The 20,731-nt window shown below is 37.2% G+C and overlaps 2 protein-coding genes across 4 annotated transcripts in view; both read left to right on the top strand.

Moving 5' to 3' along the window:
* The window catches only part of TOPAZ1 (testis and ovary specific TOPAZ 1), a 44,516-nt gene extending 31,072 nt beyond the window's left edge, over positions 1-13,444 (top strand). Inside the window, 5 exon segments of the mRNA XM_033133012.1 lie at positions 1,807-1,972; positions 4,977-5,141; positions 6,407-6,610; positions 9,912-10,095; positions 13,145-13,444. Of these exon segments, the coding sequence (XP_032988903.1) occupies positions 1,807-1,972; positions 4,977-5,141; positions 6,407-6,610; positions 9,912-10,095; positions 13,145-13,364 (939 nt within the window). The 3' untranslated portion in view covers positions 13,365-13,444.
* A 2,637-nt stretch (positions 13,445-16,081) lies between these two features.
* The window catches only part of TCAIM (T cell activation inhibitor, mitochondrial), a 31,506-nt gene continuing 26,856 nt past the window's right edge, over positions 16,082-20,731 (top strand). The window contains exon 1 of one of the 3 annotated variants that reach the window (XM_033132312.1): positions 16,082-16,269. Coding sequence is in view for 1 of the 3 variants with exons in the window: in XM_033132308.1 (XP_032988199.1) it covers positions 16,666-16,756 (91 nt within the window). In the remaining 2 variants the exon portion in view is untranslated. Of the gene's footprint in view, positions 16,270-16,525; positions 16,795-20,731 lie in introns of those variants that run through there. The other 2 variants (XM_033132308.1, XM_033132309.1) reach the window with 2 other exon arrangements.

The raw sequence follows: 20,731 nt of genomic DNA, 5'->3' as shown, positions 1-20,731 counted from the left end.
TGCTAAGTGTCCTATTTATTTGAAACAACTTTCAATTCAGGACTTATTTCACTAGCTCCTGAGTATCAATAGCATTGTAATTGTGCGAGAGTTCAAGACACCTTTCTTAAGATGAACCTAGGATACTCAGCAATTAACAGAACTCCTTAAAAATCAACTCCTAGAATGCTCTGGAACATTACATACCACATATCTTGATGTCTAGTTTTGAGGTTTAGCTCACCATAGAAGTAGTCAAGTGATTCCAGACCACATTGTACTACCATTCTTTAGATTTCCCTGAGGTGGCAGGTGAAATTATAGATTCGGTCAAGTTAAGTAAAGTGGAGGACAGGAAAATCCAAAATAGCGAAGAAGTGCTAAGGAATGGACTAACATAGAAAGTGGAACAGTTGAGAGTGTGGTCACTATTTAATCAACTATTAAAATGTATCTTTTTTTACTTTCTTCTTTCCATAAAGCAATTATCTCAAAATTGAATGAGTTTAATAACATTTAAGTACATAATCACTCATACACATACAAAAAGTCATGAATTTTTTAAAATTAAAAAACAGCAGCAGAGTCATTGTACAGAGGTCTCCGAGAGGGTTAGCACTTCCTGTGCAGTAGGCCCGGAATGGGCAAAAGGTACCTTGTCACCTGGTCTCACAATCTAGCTTAAGGTTGGTCAGAGCATTGATTTCTTGGGTATTTAATGCTTGAGAAATTAAGGAATGCCTAACAAGAAGACCCTTTTTAAAAATACAGACTGATTTTGCTCAAATTTTAGACTATATTTTAATTTTATTAGGTTATTATTTCTTAGGCTGGTGAATTTGTGTTTGTATTTTAGTGAAAATTTTTAATATCCTATTTTGAATGAATATTTTATTATCTCAGTATGATTTTTAATGAAACCTGTTCCTTTTTGAACATAAAAGTAAAACCATTGATATTAAAGCAGCCATCACTTGAGAAATGCACTATTCATATAGTCAAATTGAAAGTACCTTGACATCACAATATGCATCTGACTCAAAATAATATAGAATATAATATAAAACAAGGGTCTGCAAACAAAGGGCCAAATCTGGCCCACGGCCTGTTTCTGTACATCTTGAGAGCTAAGAATGTTTTTCACATTTTTAAAGAGTTAGAAATTAAAAAACAACAACAACCAAAAAGAATGTACAACTGACGGAATGTGACCTGCAAGACATAAAGTAATTACTATCTGGTCATTTATATAAAAAGTTTGCTGACCCTGATATAAAATAATAATATATGTCCAATTTCTAGTGTCCACACTAGAGACAATTTTTATGTGGACTATGTGAAATAATTCATCTATTAAATTGAAGTAACAATTTTCAGCCAACAATCTTACCCCTTTTTTTATTGTCATTCTTTATCTAAATTTGATAATAAATTATCTTCATTTTCACTTTCCCTCCTGGATTTCAGAGTGATCAAGAGGAGAAGTGCAAAAAATTACGATCAGTAGTTTTCCACACTAAAACATGAAATCCTTTTGCCGAATGAAATCTTGAGGGAAAGCACCATGTATAAAACACAGGAAAGGAGAACTACTGAAAGGGGGCCGGTTGTAAGGGGTGGTTAATGTGAGGCAAAGCCCTGCTTACTCCCCTCCATCTTCCACCTTTGTGGCTAAGCAGGAAGGGGCTTAAGGAAAGCCTTGGAGCAGTTTAGAACCATCATCTAGGATGATGATTCAAGTTTCTATAGAAGGATCAGTGTGACTGTGTATCTTTGTAATACTCTAAATGATTGATACTCAACTAGTGTTCTTTATTTTCACTCTAGGGAAGGAAGGTCTTAGATAAACTATATGAATTAAAAATACATTTTACAAGTTTAAAAGGACTTACAGGGCCTGAGAAGTTAGCACCAAGATGTCAAATTGTAAATATTGCAGCAGAAATTTTTCTAAAAAACGGAAGCCTAGATGGTGCCATATGGGTATTAAGGGGTAAGTTCTGATATATGAGAGCATAAAATAATTTGTTGTTATAAATTCTTGTGTATGTAATTACCTTAAGTTGATATTGAATTGTGAGTCATAATTTGGTCTAAACCCTAGGAGTCAGGTGGATAGGAAATGTGGTGGTTGTATAAAATGGAAGGAGACAGTTCAAATAGCTTTAAAGAAGAAATTGTATGAATCTTTGTTGAAAAGCTAGTTCAAGGTAAATGCTTTACCTTGATTATCTCAATTAATCTTCTTAGAAATCCTATGAGTTTGGAATTATTACAATCTCCATTTTATGGATTTAAAAAAATGTTGTCAGAGACATTTAAGCAACTTGTCCAAAATGATGTAAGGAGGAGGCCAGATTCAAACCCAAACAGTCCAGCTTTAGAGCCCAGGCTTCCGCTGCCATCTAAGACAGGGAATCCTGATTGCAATCTCCATAAACTCTCTCTTTGCATGGACAAGCAAACATGACTTCAAACCAAGACAAGTAAAGCTTACTTTCCCTAGAAAGGCAATCCATCTAGCAGAAATTAAAATGAAATTAAGCCAGCAGAAGCAACTAAGGTAGTCTGGTGTGAGGTAAATAATAATTCAGAGAACACAGTAGTAGTAGCACAGCATGGTATCATCTAACAGTAGCTCTGGCTTCTTGGACCATCAGGCAGGTTTTATTTGATGAAATGGGATAAGAACAAAGAAACCTCGAGAATCTCCGAGTTTAGGTTGAGAAGATGGAATATGAGTGTATGCATAAGTAAAGCAAATAGATAACCTTTACACTAACACACAGCATGTACAACACTATAAGTTTAAGGTGTACAGCATAATGACTTGACTTACATATATTTTGCAATGATTACCACAGTAAGTTTAGTTGACATCTATTATTTCATGTAAATACAAAAAAGAAAAAAAAATGTTTTTCCCTTGTGGTGAGAACTCTTAGGGTCTCCTCTCTTAACAGCTTTCAAATATACCGTCCAGCAGTGTTAACTCTAGTCATTGTGTTGTGCCTTACATCCCGATACTTGTTTATCTTATAACCGGAAGTTCGTACCTTTTGACCACTTTCATCCAATTACCCCACCCCTCAAACCCCACTGTTGGTAACCACAAATCTGATCTCTTTTTGGGGTTTGGAGGTTTGTTTTTTTTTGGTTTTATTTTTAGATTTCATATATAAGAGAGATCATACATTATTTGTCTTTCTCTATCTGAATTGTTTTACTTAGCCTAATATTTTCAAGGTCCATCCATGTTGTCTCAGGCTGCAGTTTTTGAAAGCATGAATGTGTGTTTTTGTGGTTTATTTGTTTGTTTTCAGAAAAGTGTTAACTTTTTTATACTATGAAATTTAATATAAAGCTTAGCTCGAACACCTGGACCAATGATTGTCACTAAAGTATTAATATAAGCATATAAACAATTTTAATCTTTTTTTTGTTAATTTCTTCTTTGTACTTTTCTGTTTTGCTTGCATTTTTTTATAGTGATAGTTCATATTTAAAAAACATTATTTTAAAAGTAAATCAACCAACTTGGCTTCATCCTAAACAATAATATATTTGAAATCACAAGTTTAAGGTGATTTTTATATTTAATGTGATCCTTACATTTTTATAATTTTTAGAATATACAAACAAATTATTAAAATTGTGTGGGAATGATGTTAAACAGATATTTGTGCAATTTTTCAAGATATTAAGTTCATTCAAATTTATATAGTAAAATATAAGCAAATTTAGGAGTAAATTAATGAAGGTTTGTGTCTAAATGAGTTAATATTCATAGAGTACTAGTATTTGTAAAACATTGTCTAGCACATAGTATAAATTAAGTCAATCACTCAATCAGATGGGCTCTAGTGATTTAAAAACAAGCTTCTGTTTTAAAGTTTATACTGGATACTTAAGGCTTCATTTTGGTATCATATACTTGAATTATCAAATGTTTCTTTAATACTTTTTGTATTCACTGAGCTGGGAAGTCCACAAAAGAAAATGATTACATGATTCCTGCACTTAGTCCACTGAAAAAGAACATGGAAATGTGCTTTGAGTGTGAAACAGCAATGTTTCCTCATGTGTCTCATTGTGTGTATGATAACTGAAGGAATTAGGTAAATGAGAAAATACTGACATTTCTAACATTTTAGCACCTCGGTGTTCTGTATTAATCTCCTATTGTTTTTCTCAATATAAAAATCGGGGCAGAAATTAAGGAACTTCAAATTATTGGTAATAGTCTCTCGTTTTAAGCTGTGATAGGCACATAAGAGTTCATTTTATTATGCTTTTATAACTTACATACATTAGATATGCTATACATATCAAATATTTTATAATAAAAATTGTTTTGAAAATGGGGAAAAGCTGTTCCCCAAGAATACCAAAACTAATTAAATTATGTATTCTTTATTGTAAAATTGTTGAAGTTGTCCATGCAAATATTTTACAGTATTACAAATATTCATTACAATCTGAATATTTTTGTCATATAAAAATAAACATCAGAATCAATAACTGATTAGTACTTAGAAAATGAAGAATTACAAAATAAGTATATTCCCCAAACTGTCACTGCGCTGTACACCTGAAGCTGAAGCTGAATAATATTGAATGTCAATTACAATTTAATATATATATAGTCACAGGATGTGGAGCACAGCATAGGGAATAGAGTCAATGGAATCGTAACAGCTATGTACGATGTCAGGGGGGTAATAGATTGGGGGGGTTATCACTTGGTGAGGGGTGTAAATGTCTAACTGTTACATTGTTTCGTGCACCTGAAACTAATAAAAAAAATAAGTATAACAAGGTGGCTATGAGCATCACTACGTAAGTTGTTTCTAGTAAATGTGAGCCATGGTTATCTTTTCTGAGTACATATATTTAAGTTTTATCACTTCCCAAGAGATATTTAAAAACACTGGTTGTGATTATACTAAGTGTAATGTTCATAGTATAAAGTATTAGTACTTTTTTCTTTTTGGAAGAGTCAGAATGGATAATCAATACCCCACTGTGGCCTTGCGATAGAATGGATGTACTCAATCGACATAATCTGCTCTGTACAATTGCACATGAAATCTTAGCCAAGAGCCTTTACAAACAGACATTTGAAGTCTTGCAAAATCTACCAGGTTTTCAAAATTCTCAAGGTATGATTTTTTTTTTTTTTAAGTCTAGCTTAATTATCTCCTGCCCATCTGGTATTTAACTGTTAATAAGAAAGTCTCCACCTGTTTTGGTTGAGTTTTATATTCCAGCATATATTTTTAATGAAGTTGTTTTCTGGAAAATGTGTTCTCTGCAAATTGAATATGCTTTCCTGAGGGTTAAAAAAAAAATTAGAGATCCTTACCTTTGGGTTGTCAGCAGTTCCTAACAGAAGCCTCTTCATCATTCCCCTTTCCCACCTCTGTCAAGTCTTCAACAAACAATATGCTAAGTGCCCCCAGCAAGCTTCATATCTTAAAAGAATGTATTGCATTGGCAGAATGAAGAATACTTTTTCTTTTATCACTTAACAAATACAGAACTTAGTTCCCATTATTTTGGAACAAAAGTAAACATGGAATAAATAGAGGAAATTAAGCAGATGGCAAGTTCACAAAGAAAGAATGCTGATGTGGCAATGAGAGGTAGTGCTGTTGAATTCTACAGCTCAGATCTTATATGGACAGGAAGAGGGAGTCCTTGCTGAGAGAAAGGAATGAGTACAGGCTTTGGGTCAGAAATGAGCCTAGTGATGGCTTAACATTTCATGAAAACGTTAACCTGAGGGCCTCTCCTTTACCGAAGTTGGTGTTTTAAGAAAGTTCCTCTGGTGGGAATGTTTAGGAAGAGACTAAAGTAAAAAGATTAATTTCCTGCTAAGCCCTGGACCCCTAAAAGATCCTAAAGTGATAGAGACCTAGAGTCTAGGTCACAGATGGAACTGACCAAATAAAAGACTCGGGAGTCTCCAAGGTGACTTGCTTTCTTCTAAGTGAAGAATAGAAAGGAATAGAAATACCCAATAAAGAATTGTTTTTCATTTAAGATGGAATATTTATAAGGGGATGATTTAGTTTTAATCATGGGAAATCTGAGGTCTGAACTATAGATAGAACGCAGAACCGTGCAGTCATTCGAGACACTGCAAATGCCGTCACATGGGAATCACAGACAGGTGTTAATGCGGCCTCTGAAGTCATTGTCAAGTTTCCTTTCATTCCTCAGTACAAAGGAAATGAATGGTTTTGCTTTTGTTCAATGCGAGTTTGTTTGTTACTTAGAGAATATGTAAGATGACTGTGACTCCTGGAGTGGGTAGAATGTGCCAAGGGAAGCAGAGGGAAAAGAAAAGTACTAAGAGACAGAAGAAGTTAGAGTGGCTAAGATAGATCAATTTCATTACATCAATTATATCTTTTCTTTTCAGAAACTGTGGAGGTCTCCCAGTACAGCCTTCTTTTTAATAAACTTCTAGATGCCTGTGTAGAAAGCAACAGCCTTGGTGTATCGTCCTCTGTAGCAGAATTCATGATTTCAAAGAGCATCCCGATTGATTTTTCCTTTCTTAGAAGATTAATTACTTCTTTAGGAAGGAGTTGTTTATGGCTCAAAGCCAGAGCCCACTACAAAAGTAAGTTACATTTAAAACTTTTTAATTTGATATATTGGTTTTGACATTGATTTTCTAACCCTGAACCCTTGTATAATATTTACAACTAGAAATTTAAATATGTAAAAAGAACAGTTGATACATATCGAAAGATAGTGGTCTAAACAGATCTGTGCTCCTTTGAAACCTGTTATTTCTCTCATTTCTAATTACTATATTTTTCTTTGCACATTTGTGTGTCCACTGGAGGGTGCACAAAGGAAGTAAATGACAGAACCAGTTTGGCATATCTTATAAATATATAGGAGTAAAACAATCGGGTAGAATGAAGTTTAAGGAGTATTTACATATTTTATTTATCCCTCCTATATCCCTGATATTTATACCTTACAATATTTTATAGCAGGCCATATAGGAAGTACAGAGGTTGCCATTACAATGAACATGATACCTACATAACAGTTTTTCACGTGGCTCCTAGTAATAGAACTTTGTCAATCTATTTACGGCTATTTCTCTCTAAACAGTAAGCCTGGAAAACCTGTGCTTTCTCTAGTTCCAGCCACCTCGCAGGTATTTTAATTAGAAAGACAATTCTTTTCTGCCTCCTCCAGTAATTTGTCATAAGTTTCCATTTCTATCACTCTCATGTATATTATATAACAAACAATATAACAAACATTTGAGTGCCTACCTACTATGTGTCACCACCATGCCAAATGTGTCAAACATTCCAGCCACCCCTACCTGCACAAAAACCTCTCTGAACTTGGAAGTGTTTTTCACTCCAACAGCTGTGATCAATTAGCAGGTGGTAACTTTTTTCCCAAAGAAATGGGAAAGAAAATACATGTTAGTATGCATTACAGGTAGTAAGGTTAAGTATTATTTGATAAAATTTTTATTTCAGCTACATATATACGTATATGTATACTGGGTCATGTAAAATGTATGTCTCATCATAGGTGACAAAAAAAAGTTTTGAAAACAGAATTTTTTTTAAAAAAGGATGATCAGAAATTTAGAGGAAAGGTAGAATCATTTGTTCATAACACCTCATTCCAATTTTGTGGTGATGTTTCAACTCCTTATCCTATTTCCCTGCAGATGGCTAGAAATCACACAAAGTATATATGTATTATTTGCTATAACTTCTTGATTTTAATTTTTAGAATCAATATAAATGGGGTTATTTTCAAATAATTGTGGAATTTGGGGGAAATGCTACCAGAAGGTATTTATATGCCACAAAAACAAAATATAAACTTGGAAACTTTTAAATGAAATTTATATGAACCTTTCTAGTTTTTAGTGGAAAGTAAAATTTTGTATTAAAGCAGCTAAATTGAATCATTTATTTTTCAAGTTTTAAGATATATGTATGAAGCTTTATTGAGATATAATTCAAAACCACACAACTATATAAGTCACCCATTTAACATATGTAATTCAATGATTTTAGTGTATTTACAGAGTTGTGCAACCATCGTAATAGTCAATTTAGAATATTTTCATCACATCAAAAAGAAACCCTATTTCCACTAGCAGTCATTCCCCATCCCTCCAAATTCTTCCAACTCTACCAATTTATTTTTAAAGATTTTTTTTTAGCAGCTTGTTAGTATCTAGGTACAAGTTAGTACCTTTCTTATTAGCACTTTTCTTCTTATCTAAACACATCTATGCCTAATTTTATATACAGTCAACTTCTGGGACTTATACAAGTGAAGTTATAGATAAAGAGTATTTGGGGATTTTTTTTTTAATGTACCTAAATTATAAAATGAAATGAGTAATTTATAGTCACTAATCAGTCTTCCAAACATCTCATTTCCTGACAGTGTTGACATTTAAAATATTGCAACTCTTCCTTAGATTTATCTTCACACATAGCTTAACACTTGCTAGAAAAGCCTTTCAATGCCTTATACACTAGGCCCCCCTTATCCGTGGTTTCACTTTGCACAGTTTCAGTTACCTTCAGTAAACCGTTGTCCAAAATATTAAATGGAAAATTCCAGAAATAAATTAATTCGTAAGCTTTAAATTTCCCTCCGTTCTGAGTAGCATGATGAAATCTCACGCCATCCTGCTCTGTCCTGCCAGGGATGTGAATCATCCCGTTATCCAGCATATCCACCCTGTAGAGATGCTCCCTACCGGGGCATTGCTTAGTAGCCATCTCTGTTATCAGATCGACTGTCACTGTCTCATAGGGCTTGTGTTTCAAGTCACCCTTATTTTACTTAATAATGACCCCAAAGTGCAAGAGCAGTGACGCTGGCAATTCAGACATGCCAAAGAGCAGCCAAGCCATAAAAATATACGTATGTATAGGAAAAAACATAGTATAATTAGGGCTTTTGCACTGTATGCGGCTTCAGGCATCCACAAGGAGTCTTAAAACGTATCCCTTGAGGATAAGGGGGGGACCACTGTACATACAGACTTAAATGGTGTCAGTAAAAGATAACAACAGTGCCTATATACAATTTGGATGGCCTAGGACATACGGGGATTTCCCTATATATAGCTTACTTTTAATGAGCACCTAAACAGTTTAAAAATCAACTCTTCTCTTGAGAACATGAATTGATGAGTATAGCTACACCACACTGAGCGCCTACAGGATGGGAAGGTATTTTATTCATTTTGATATCTACTGCTTTGTTCAGTGTCAAACATACAGCAGGAACAGTAAATATTTATGGCACAGACTAGTTGACTCTTGAACAACACAAGGGACACTGAGCCCCTGCAGGGGGACACTGAGCCCCTGCAGTCAACAATCTGTGGATAACTTTTGACTCCCCCAAACTTAACTATTACAGCACTGAAAATAAGTGCATTCAAAACTACTATAACAACTGTGACGGAAAACAAAATCTTTTAATTGTAATTTCTATTTTTTTCCTACATGTTGGATTCATAATTCAAGGTAGGCAATAATCATAAACATAGTTACTGTTAGACCAGATCCCATTAAAACAAAGCCCTGGTAGCTATTCTGGTTTTTCAGTTATTCTGAAATTATGTTGTATTGACTATGGCTTGAAATAAATGCCACAATAAGGCTCAAAAGTCATTTTTTAGATAATTTAACATATTTCTCACTTCATATTTAATGTTTCAAAGACATTTTGCAAAGAATAATTTCAAATGTACTAGGATAAGCTCACTACCATAATTTGTGTAATAAATCTGTTTCTAATGTGAAGAATTATTCTGTAATATAAGTATTTATCACCTATGGATATTTTAGAAGTCTAGGTTTTCATCTGTTGGAGTTTTAGTAAAGTTTGATCTATTATTTGATTTCCAGGTGCTCTTTCATTGGGTTGCTACCCGCCATTAGAGGGAAATTTATACCGAAAACTTCTACTGATTCCTTCTTATTTATCTGAGATTGAAATGCTTTTAGCTATTGAAATCTTCCTGGTATCTAATGCTAGTAGTATTCAAAGTCCTGGTTCTTCTACACAGATGCTGCAGATAGTTTTGAAAAGGTTGGTTGATATAACTTCTAACTGCATCCTGAAAGCAGATCATGGCCCTCTACACCTGCCCCAGGATGTAAATGTTTTATATATATTTCCATACGTGTGTATATATATGTGTGTGTGTATATATGTGCTTTTATATATATACATATATATATGTTTATATAATTGTGTAGTGTGTATTTACAAACATTGGTAACGTTTAAATTGAGAAAGGATGTGACCTGTTTGAGACTTAAAATCAAACAAATTAGTAGCATTCAACAAAAACTTCAAAGATACTGTTAGATGTTCAAAGAGATGGTTCCTCTTTAGTTATCCATCTTTTTCATGTACTGATAGTTTTTAGACAGGTAACTAAAAGTTATTTATCTTTTTGGTCAACACAAAAGATCTAAGAACCAGGTCTGAAAGGTAAATGTGTGATAATTAGGTTCAAGAATCCTCTTGAAAACAAAGCCCTCAGCCTAGTTTCTGTATTTCAGAATGTTGTTGTAAATGCATAAATGTTATCACGTAGCTGTTGGGCCACAGTAGCATCCCTTCAAATAATTTTGTTCAAAGTCCCACAATTTATTTAGGCTTATACCACTCCAATTTCATGTCAGCCTAATCCAGGAAACTTGTAATAATAAGGATCACATGGAACTCCTGTTTTAGTTTCTTGACAAGAATTTTGCTCCAGTTTACTGGTGTTACAAACCAGATCCTCAGATTGAATCTTCTATCAGTTATCTATTACTGTGTATAAATTATCCCAAAATTTAGTGGCTTCAAACAGCATAAATTAGTTTCTACGAATTCTTGAGTAGCTTAGCAGGATGATACTGGCTCAGGGTCTGTCACGTAGTTGAAGACAGGATGTGGTCAGGAGCTGCAGTCACCTCCCTGATGGCTTGACTGAGGCTGGAGGATCCGTTTCCTAGATGGCTCACTCAGATGGCTACCTACAGGCAGGAAGCCTCAGTTCCTCGCCACATGGGCCCTTCCATAGGTTCCTTGAGTGTCCTCACGACATGACAGCTAACTTCTCTCAGAGTGAGAAATCCCGGAGAGAAAAAGCAAGGAGGGAGCTACAGTGCGTTTTATGACCTATATCAAGAACTGTGAAGGCTCTGAGATTTTACCCTCTTTGTAGGCTACAAGTCAGCCTGCTAATTTCCTGGATACTAGCATAAGACTCCTGGGTTGGAAACAGAGGACTTTATTACTTATGGTACAGCAAGCAGCATGATTATCGACATATTTGTATCTCTTCCCCTTGCTGCCAAGTCCCACAGATGGGACTAGATGGATACCTGCAAATACAGTGGGTTCTATTACAGGAGAGGAATCCTGAACTTAGGGAACCCAAATCTTTTATAATGGGTAATAAGCATGCCTGCCCCTTTGCTCTGCAGGGAAACACTATGTCCACCTTGTAAGGCTGTACTCAAACCTGCTCCTTGTTCTGGAGGGAGAAACTATCTTTGTCTTTTAAGGTTATTCACTATATAAACATCCTTGAAATCCAAAACAAGGGGTAGTCAGTGTCTCTGCTCTCAAAACTTCCAGAAATGCAACAGACCCATGGAGAATTGCCATCCAACAACCCAGTGTTCAGAGTTGCACACTGTCATTTCTGCTTTGTTCTATTTGTGATAAACAAGTCATTTAATCCAGCCAATACTTAAGGGGAGGAGAATTGGGAAGTAACTTGGTTTAGGGCCACCTTCTTTTTTAAACCAACTTGAATTAGCTTTTTATTATTATAACGCTATTCTTTTCTGAGGGCTTCCTTATTTACCACTGAGCACGAGTGGCTGAGGCGTTTGGGCTCCCCATCATCCTAATGAGGGTTTCGTGTTCTCATAGCTTTCCATTTTCTACACATACGCAGCCTCTCTACTCATTGTTGAATTTGGGGCTATTTGTGACCCAGGGGATAACTAGTGACATGCCTAGATCTTTGATTTTGTCCAAGCCAATATTGCTTTCTCTATTATTATCGTACTGAACCCCATCTTGTTACATTAAGCTCTAGAAGAGAGAATTGTATTCATCTTTAGAGTTTCAAAAACTGCACATAGTTGGCACATGGCCAACCTACCCGATTCCAGGCACCAATTCCTAAAAGGTACTAAAAGGCTCCTCAGCAGCCTTGTCTGTGACCACTGGTGGTTGTTCCAAGTGGAAGCCCTCACTCCCGCCACTCTGGACCACATGTGGGTTAACACAGGTAGGCTCCTTCTTCTGGGGCCTGGCTCCTGGGCCCTATTGGTGCCCCGAGCAGGATGCAGCGAACACAAAGGACAAAAGTGATGTTCAATATAACAGTCACATCTCTATTTTAAATACTGCCCACTCCTTATCCCAGAGGAGAAACGAACATAAGTTACGAATTTTATGAAATTTGGAGACTAGTAGAGAAGGTATTAGAAAAGTAAATTCTAGCACTTGTGAAGTATCTTAAATGAGGACTAAAGGAAAATAACTGGAAATTTAGTGAAGAAATATAGCTATAATTTCTGTTACTAAATGTTAGCTACATATTCAGTATATGCTTATAATTAAAAATAGCCAATATCAGTGTAAAATAGGTAAATGTCAGTAACACCAAACTTGATTAAATTCAATATTTGTTTATGTATTATCATGAATAATTATGCAATTTTTAACTTTGAAAATACAAAGATTGAGATTATTAGCTGTGTTCTAAATCAGTGTTATTCAAACTGCGGGTTGTAGCCCAGTTGGGTGGTGAAATCAATTTAGAGAGTTGCAACCACATTATTTAAAAATGAGGCAATAGAAAATAGAATACACTGTCGTAAAGGTACGTCTTGTTTTGTGAAAGTTTTATTTCAATTTTTATTATGAGGGTATAGGCTGGGTCACAATATAAAACGTCTTTCTTATTGTGTGTCATGGTCAAAAATGTTTGAAAGCCACTGGTAGAAGGACATAGTAAAAAGACTGTCATAGCTTAGTACTAATCAACATAAATAATCACCTTTTGAAGAAACGACATAGCTTCTATTTAGAGTTCTAATTTTGTGAGATGTTCACTTTGTAGATGTGAAGAAAACAAATCTCGGAACAAGGATGATTATCAAGCTGCAGTGGAAAGATTAATTATGGCGGCTCGTTTATCGGATCCAAAGCTTTTCATTAAGCACATGACAGTCAATGTTAACAAGGAGCAGGTTTATAGTTTGGAACATTGTTCTGCCCTGAAATGGTTGAAAGAGAACATGAAGTGGGCCGGAAAGGTTTGGCTTTTCAGTAACCATTAGTTAATAAAGGCTTTTTCTTTTTTTAAGTTAATCATTGTTGAAAATAAAAGGTAATAAAAATAAAGATAGTTTTCACTATATTCAGCTTTTGCCCTTTATTGATTTACAGTAAGTGGATAGTTTTCAAATACTAAAAATTTTAATCGATACATGCAGTTCATAATGGTTTTAGCCACACTGAAAAGTGATGTTTCAAATTATTTTTTGACTTCTCTTTAATTTATGTAAACTTAACTATGGTAAATCCCTATTTATTCTGATATCCAAACAACGAAAAATCATGAACTAAATGAATATTAGTTCATTAGAACTAAGACTTAAAAGGGGAAACATGTAAGTAGGTAACTGGAGTTTTCAGAAACACCTTTAAGGGTAACACTCACCTTCAAGCAGGTTGAGTGTATACTTAGTCATTTTTAAAGCCTATTCCACATCTATAAAAAGAATAGTAAAATAGTACTGAAAAATGACTCAAACACTAAAATTCGAGGGTACCCTCTAAGTTATGCCAAAAAATTTTTAATTACCCTGTGAATAGTTTTCCTTTAGTGTATCTAGAATACTATATGTATTTTGAAATTTTGTAATTTCTGTATGTTACATTAGATATTAGTCATACCTAATGAAAACAGTATTTTAAACACATGTACCAGAACTTAAATATCTGAAGATTGTTCCTTTCTTTTATTTATTTATTTATTTTTTTAAAGGTTTTATTGGGGAAGGAGAACAGGACTTTATTGGGGAACAGTGTGTACTTCCAGGACTTTTTTCCAAGTCAAGTTGTTGTCCTTTCAGTCTTAGTTGTGGAGGGCACAGCTCAGCTCCAGGTCCAGTTGCCGTTGCTAGTTGCAGGGGGCGCAGCCCACCATCCCTTGCGGTAGTCAAGGAATCGAACTGGCACCCTTGTGGTTGAGAGCCCACTGGCCCATGTGGGAATCTCACATGCTCTGAACCGGCAGCCTTCAGAGTTAGGAGCACGGAGCTCCAACCGCCTGAGCCACCGGGCTGGCCTAGTACCACCTTAGGAAGTTAAAAATTTTTCTGAAGTCAGCTTCAGAATCTGTAGTACAGTCATTCTCTAAGGTGGTCATCCTCAATCCTTAATTTGATACTTCAGACTTGATATTTTAAGCCATAATTTGAAATAATTTAGAGACAAGGTCTGAATAAGGTGAGTAATAAAAGAATAAGTCAAGGGGCGGCAGGTCACGCAGTTGGTTTAGAGCACGGTGCTCAACACCAACATCGCAGGTTTGATGCCAGTGAGCTGCGCCCTCCACAACTAGATTGAAAAACAATGACTTGACTTGAGCTGATAGGTCCTGGAAAAACACAAAAACACACTATTTCCCAATATTCTCCCCTCCCCCCAAAAAATAAGTCATGACTAAGGGGACTGAAAGCACTTCTTAGAGGAGCTCCCAAAATACAGTACTATTAGGCACCATCATTGGCATAAGTCTATAACGTCACAAGACTGAAAAGTTAGATCTTAGATCAGATCCTAGCACTTAACAAAATGCCTTATGATGATATGTGGAATGAATAGTATTGTGAATGGGATTTGGGAAGTGGGGTGGAAGACGTCAAAAAGATGGCTAGGGCCCACCCAGTGGCTCAGGTGGTTGGAGCTCCGTGCTCCTAACACTGTAGGCTGCGGGTTCAATTCCCACATGGGCCAAGCGGGCTCTCAACCACAAGGTTGCTGGTTTGACTCCTCAACTCCCCCAAGGGATGGTGGGCTGCGCCCCCTGCCTGCAACTAACACCAGCAACTGGACCTGGAGCTGAACTGTGCCCTCCACAACTCCGACTGAAAGGACAACTTGACTTGGAAAAAATCCTAGAAGTACACACTGTTCCCCAATAAAGTCCTGTTCCCCTTCCCCAATAAAATCTTAAAAAAAAAAAAAAAAAGATGGCTCCTTTTCTAGTATACACAAACTGGGTGACTATAACTGCCATTACTTAAATGCGGAACCTAGGAAATAAAATAGGTTTGGAGGTTACTACCATCCATCAGTTTGAGGTGCCTTGGAGGACATAGTGGAGGATGGTAAACGGGCAATTACAGTCTTTTCTATAGGTGTAACTCAAACGCAAAGAAATTAAAGAAATATGAGACTGTTTAGATACTGTCAGCAAAGAAGCACTTGAAAGGATGAAGACACCGAGAGATGGTAAATGAAGGTTTTAGGGAAAGATGGGACTGGATGGAATTGATCACGTGATCATACTGTTTCCAGTGAGAAGAGCCCTTAGGACTCAAACAAACGGAGGCTTTTTTTTTTTTTTTGCCTCAGTCAGCGGTGCTAGAAGGCACTAGAAAAGGGGAAAGAGCAGTTATTGTATTTGCCTAATTTCATCTGTGGCAGTTTCTAGGGGTAATCAGTCATAGGAAGCTAATAGTAAAAACCCAAGTCAGGGGTGGAGAATGCTTAAGGTTTGAAAATAGCCAGATATTGAACGGGCCAAATTCAAAGGAAATGAAAAACGGAGAAAAAAATGTTTGTAATTAGCTACATTTATGTAACAGCCAAAAGACATACTTCAGTAAGACCTGTAGAATCTGGAGCTCTCAACTGACAGTAGTCCTAAAGCGTCAGCTCCGAAAGGAGCCAGCCCAGCCAGCCCTCTCTTTTCGGAGCCCCGGGTGGGGGGGGGGGGGGACCGGCGCATGCGCGCGTCCTCTAGCGCCCCCTCCCTCCCCTCAGCTCCAGGCTCCAGCGCGTGCTTTGTGCCTTTCGTTCCCCACCCTCTCCACCGACCCTCGGGCCAGGCCCCGCCACCTGCCGCCCTGTCGTTTCCGACTCCCTGCGACCCAGTTCTTCGTATCTCGGAGAGTTTAGTTGCGCGTCCTAAAGCTTTAGGCGGAGCGCGCGGAGTTCACTCCCAGGCGGGCGGTAAGGAGACGAAGGGGCAGGGGCTCCCAAGCGGCGGGGAAGGCGGGGCAGTCACCTGGGCGCTGACGTCAGGGCGGGGCCGGGTACCGCTAAAGGTTTTTATCCGCGTCTCCGGCTGAGCGCAGGCGCCCCGGGGAGGAAGGCCTGGCCCGCGTCAGCCAATGAGAGCGCCCTCTGCGGCCCCGTCCCTGTGGGCCGGCTCCCCTCCAGCGACCCAGCGCGGCGGGCGCCGGATGGCGGGTGGAGCTTTGCGCGCCCCGCTGAGATCTTAGGGGTGGCGGCTCGGAGAACACTACGGGAGAGCCTGTCAGAGCTGTCCTCAAGCGGGGCGAGGACAGGCGGGAGCGCCGGGCCCTGCGGCGCGAGCTCGGTGGCCGGGCTGGCGCCCCGGCGCGCATGCGCCCTGATACAGCCGCGCGCGCCCCCGCACTGCCCTGCGGGAGGAGTGACAGTCCTCCCTCCTGGTACCCGGTGGGAGGTGAACCAGGTCGGAGAAAACCCTGGCGGCGGACACTTACCGGAACTGTAAGGGGCAAGAGGGGAGGGGCTGCAGTCGTGCCTTCAGGCTGCTCGGGGCAGAAAGGGGGGGTCGCGGCGAGCTGCGCGCGGAGTCACCTTAGCTCGACGTACTAACTTTTGAACTGAGGCAACGCCAGGGGACGGAGTGGCCGCATCGCTAGTGTTTTAACTTGCTTTGAAATGAGAAACCAAAGACGATTTATTTAGGCTTCATTGCTTCCGACTATATTTACCCCAAGTCTTTGACTTATCATAGGAAATGGTGATGCTTCAAATCTCATAGTAAAAGATTTAGGAAAGGTAGCTAAGGTATCTAGATACTTTGCTCTTGGTACAGTTTATTATTAACTTATCTAATAGAACTTTCTGCTGTTTCTTTTTCTTTGCCTTTTTCCCTTCCCTGATAAGTATTCAACTGAAAAGCAATGAAAAACTGCTCGCTTTTATCCCTCCTTGATGGGACAAACTGCTTTTAAAAACCATAAAAGATGGTTACTAAGTTTAAATGAGAGTAGCCTGAGGATATTAACTTTGTTAAAATAAGTTACTTTCAAATGAACATTGTGCCAAATGGCCAAAGAGCAATCGTTGGACCTCTGGCAAACATGTACTGTTTCTGTATCTGTCAAAAGCAATTTAAGCAAAACAGAAGTTTTTGTTAAACTACCATAATTTGGCTTTTCCACCAATTTCTACCAAATTTTATTTGAAACTGCACAGAATTTAGGTTAAAATCAGAAATTTTCATCTTATAAAATAGAAGCTAAAATCACTATTACGTGGATTGTAGCAGTCGTTGACAATGTTTTGTAAATGAATTGTGCCCTTCCCCATCTTCCCCCTCCATCCAGAGAGGACACCATCTCCCTGGAAAAGACCTTCCGCAGCCCCCATTCTAGGTGTTTCCAGTAATACTCCGTGCATGGCTGTTAGCATTTCATTTACTGCATTGTTTTACAATTACCCGCTGTGTCTTTCCACTCCCTCTTTCTCACCTCCTAAGCTGTAAGTTTTTAGAAAGGTAGAATTATCTTAATGTTTTTCTATTCCCAGTGCTTTACACAGAACCTGGTACCTAAGTGCTTGGTAAATGCCAGTTGCTGAATTGGGTGAGTTGAGGACCCAGAGTGCCTTCCAAATGGATAAGACAGTGTAGCCCTTTTAGTTATTTTGTAGCGTGCTTGAGGCTTTTCCAAAAGGAAGGATAGTGGGCTACATGAAATATGTACAAGAATCACCCATGTAAGAATTTGTCTGAAGACAACCCCCCGGTTAACCTGGGTGCCGCCGGCTCTCAGACTACTCACCAACAAGCACAAGCATCCCGCCCTACTCTGAAGCAGTGTACATTGTCTCTCTGATAGTAATTTGATTTTCTGTGTAGTCGTCTAAGGGAAAGAACCACAGATCTGAGTCTTCTAGTCTTAGCAGTTATATTTATTATAGTACATGAAAAAGTTGACATTGTAGTTACGGTATCAGGCCCCTTATGATTTTGGTTTCCCAGGACCAGTTTATGTCTGGCTGAAGTGATAAAATTGGGTTCTTGGTCTTGCAACGATGAGAACTGACCCAAGAGCTGTGCCCCACGAAAAGGCAAGCAGCTGGGCTTTAACCTTGCTTCCATTCAGATTTTTTTTTTTTTTAATATCAAGAAGTGGGTAAACCATACAGGAAACAACTAGTTCAAGCAAAATTTTAAAACTTCATTTGTTTTTTTAGCATACAACTGAGTAAAGATCTCTCCCTAAGTTTGTATTAAACAAGTATTTTTAAAGAATTAAAGCTTAAAATTTTCTGGCAAACACTATAAAACGATAGAATCCTATAAAACGATAGAATCGGAATTCCTTAAAACAGAGGTTCTCAAACTTGAGTGTTCATCAGAATCCTGAAGGCATATAACAGATTGCTGGGCCCACCTAGCTTGTCCCCTTTTCCAATACTGGATCCTGACCTGATTACGCCTTCTGTCACTTAGCTGTCAGAGACCACTCTTAGATCTTACGGGAAATACTCAAAAAACTTATAGGACTCCAAGGGGAAACCATCTGTTTCCTTTCTGGTTCTTCAAAAGAACCAGAAAAAAATATTTTTCATTTTTTTCTAATGATCTAAATACGAAATGATCATCTTATGAGTAGAACAATAATTTGGTTGAGTGTGTATCAGAATTATTAAATGAATATCTTTTTATGTATATAGGCATTTTCCTATAGAAATATTAATTGACCACTCCTGGGAGAGAGAGGGGATTGTTGGCAAAAAGAAGTCACATTTCCTCTCATATTGCCCTACCACCTCTCAGTTGAAAAACACTGTCTTTATTGCTTCATAAAAAAAGGCAATTCCAACAACACAATAACCTTTTTTTGGGGGGGGAGAAATGCTACTACCGTGGAAATTTGTCTTTTTATTACTTAGCAAGTGCTAACTTTTTTGTCTTCGAATAGTAAAAATAAATAACCATGTTTATTCTGATAGTTTCAATTTTTCCCCTAACGTCTGAAATTAAATCAGTCATTTGTACTTTTTGACTCGTATGTAGCCTCACACTGTTTTTTTTTTTACTTCCAGGCATTGATCCCATATTTTGATAATCCTGAATTTTCCAATCAAAGAATTTGTCTTCAGTATTTAGCTGTAAGCCCTTATGAGAAGGGAAAAAAGAATTCTGCAGTTTTTTACACACCCTGAATTATATAATAATAATAGTTGTCACTCTTAGGAATTTTCTGTTTACTAAATCCCTTATGTACATCATTTGACTTAAGTTTCACAAAATTCTTATGAGATATATAGCCCCTACTTTCATACATAATGTACTCCTAAGAACAGGTACAAAAATTTGATGTGGGATCCCCTATCCAGAGAGCTAAAGCATAATTATAATATTCGAGGTTACATTTCACCTTTTAGAAGCAGTCTTGCATGAATATTTCCAGCATTTTATGTGTGTCTTTCAGCATTTTTCCTTAAATATGAAACGGTGAAGACAACTTCAGTCTAATGAGTATCAGGTATAGGCCAAATGAGAGTAGCCTGAGGATATCAACTTTGTTAAAATAAGTTCCTTATTGTACTTATTGTAACTGTATGCTACAGTGAGTACCTGTTGTACCTGTGTGCTATAAACTTCATGTTCTAGAATCAGAGATTATGATCTGAGTTCTGATTTGGGGTTTTGGGTTACTGTACCTCCAAAATTTATGCAAATTTTTTCTGGGAAATTTTTTTTTGTTTTTTTTACTGTCTCTCCATTTATTTAGGTCGTTTTAGCTTTCAGCAAAAATTTCCCTCCGTATGTTACATCTTGCACATTGTGGTTTTTTCCCCCATTATATCTTGTAATTGTTAATTGCTAGCACACAAGAAAGCTATTGATTTTTCAGATGTTTATTTTGTATCCAGCCACTTTGCTGAGTTCTCTTGTTAAATCTAATATTTTTTCAGTTAAACCTTTTACAAGGGTGAGGTAAGAGGGAGATTGACAAACCAGCCCAACAATGGGAACAGTTGATTTTTGCCTCCTTCTTTACAACATTATACCTTTTATACCTAATTTAGGTGTCACTGCATTGTCCAAAGCTTCCAGTACATTGCTAAATAAACACAGCATGCCTTTATAATGGTTAAAAATGGTTCTGGCTATTAATTTTAGATAGACCTTTTAAAAATTATGTTAATAAGTTTTCTCTTTCTAAATCTAGAAACCGTGATTTAATGTTCAGACTTGTATTTGAGAACATTTTATTTTCATTGGGAGAATCTGTTTTATTTCCAAGTATTAATGTCCTTTATTAGTCATTGCTTAATAGTAGTTTAATTGTAACCTATGATTATAAAGTGAACAGTGAATGAATAATTTTTCTGGACAACTGAAGACAAGTATTTTAAGTACAGGAACTTTTTTTTTCCTTTGCTCTGGTTATTTTTGATGGAA

The sequence above is a fragment of the Rhinolophus ferrumequinum genome, chromosome 17 (genome assembly GCF_004115265.2).
Source record: "Rhinolophus ferrumequinum isolate MPI-CBG mRhiFer1 chromosome 17, mRhiFer1_v1.p, whole genome shotgun sequence".
In the NCBI taxonomy this organism is placed as follows: Eukaryota; Metazoa; Chordata; class Mammalia; order Chiroptera; family Rhinolophidae; genus Rhinolophus; species Rhinolophus ferrumequinum.
This window is presented reverse-complemented; position numbering and strand designations above follow the sequence as displayed.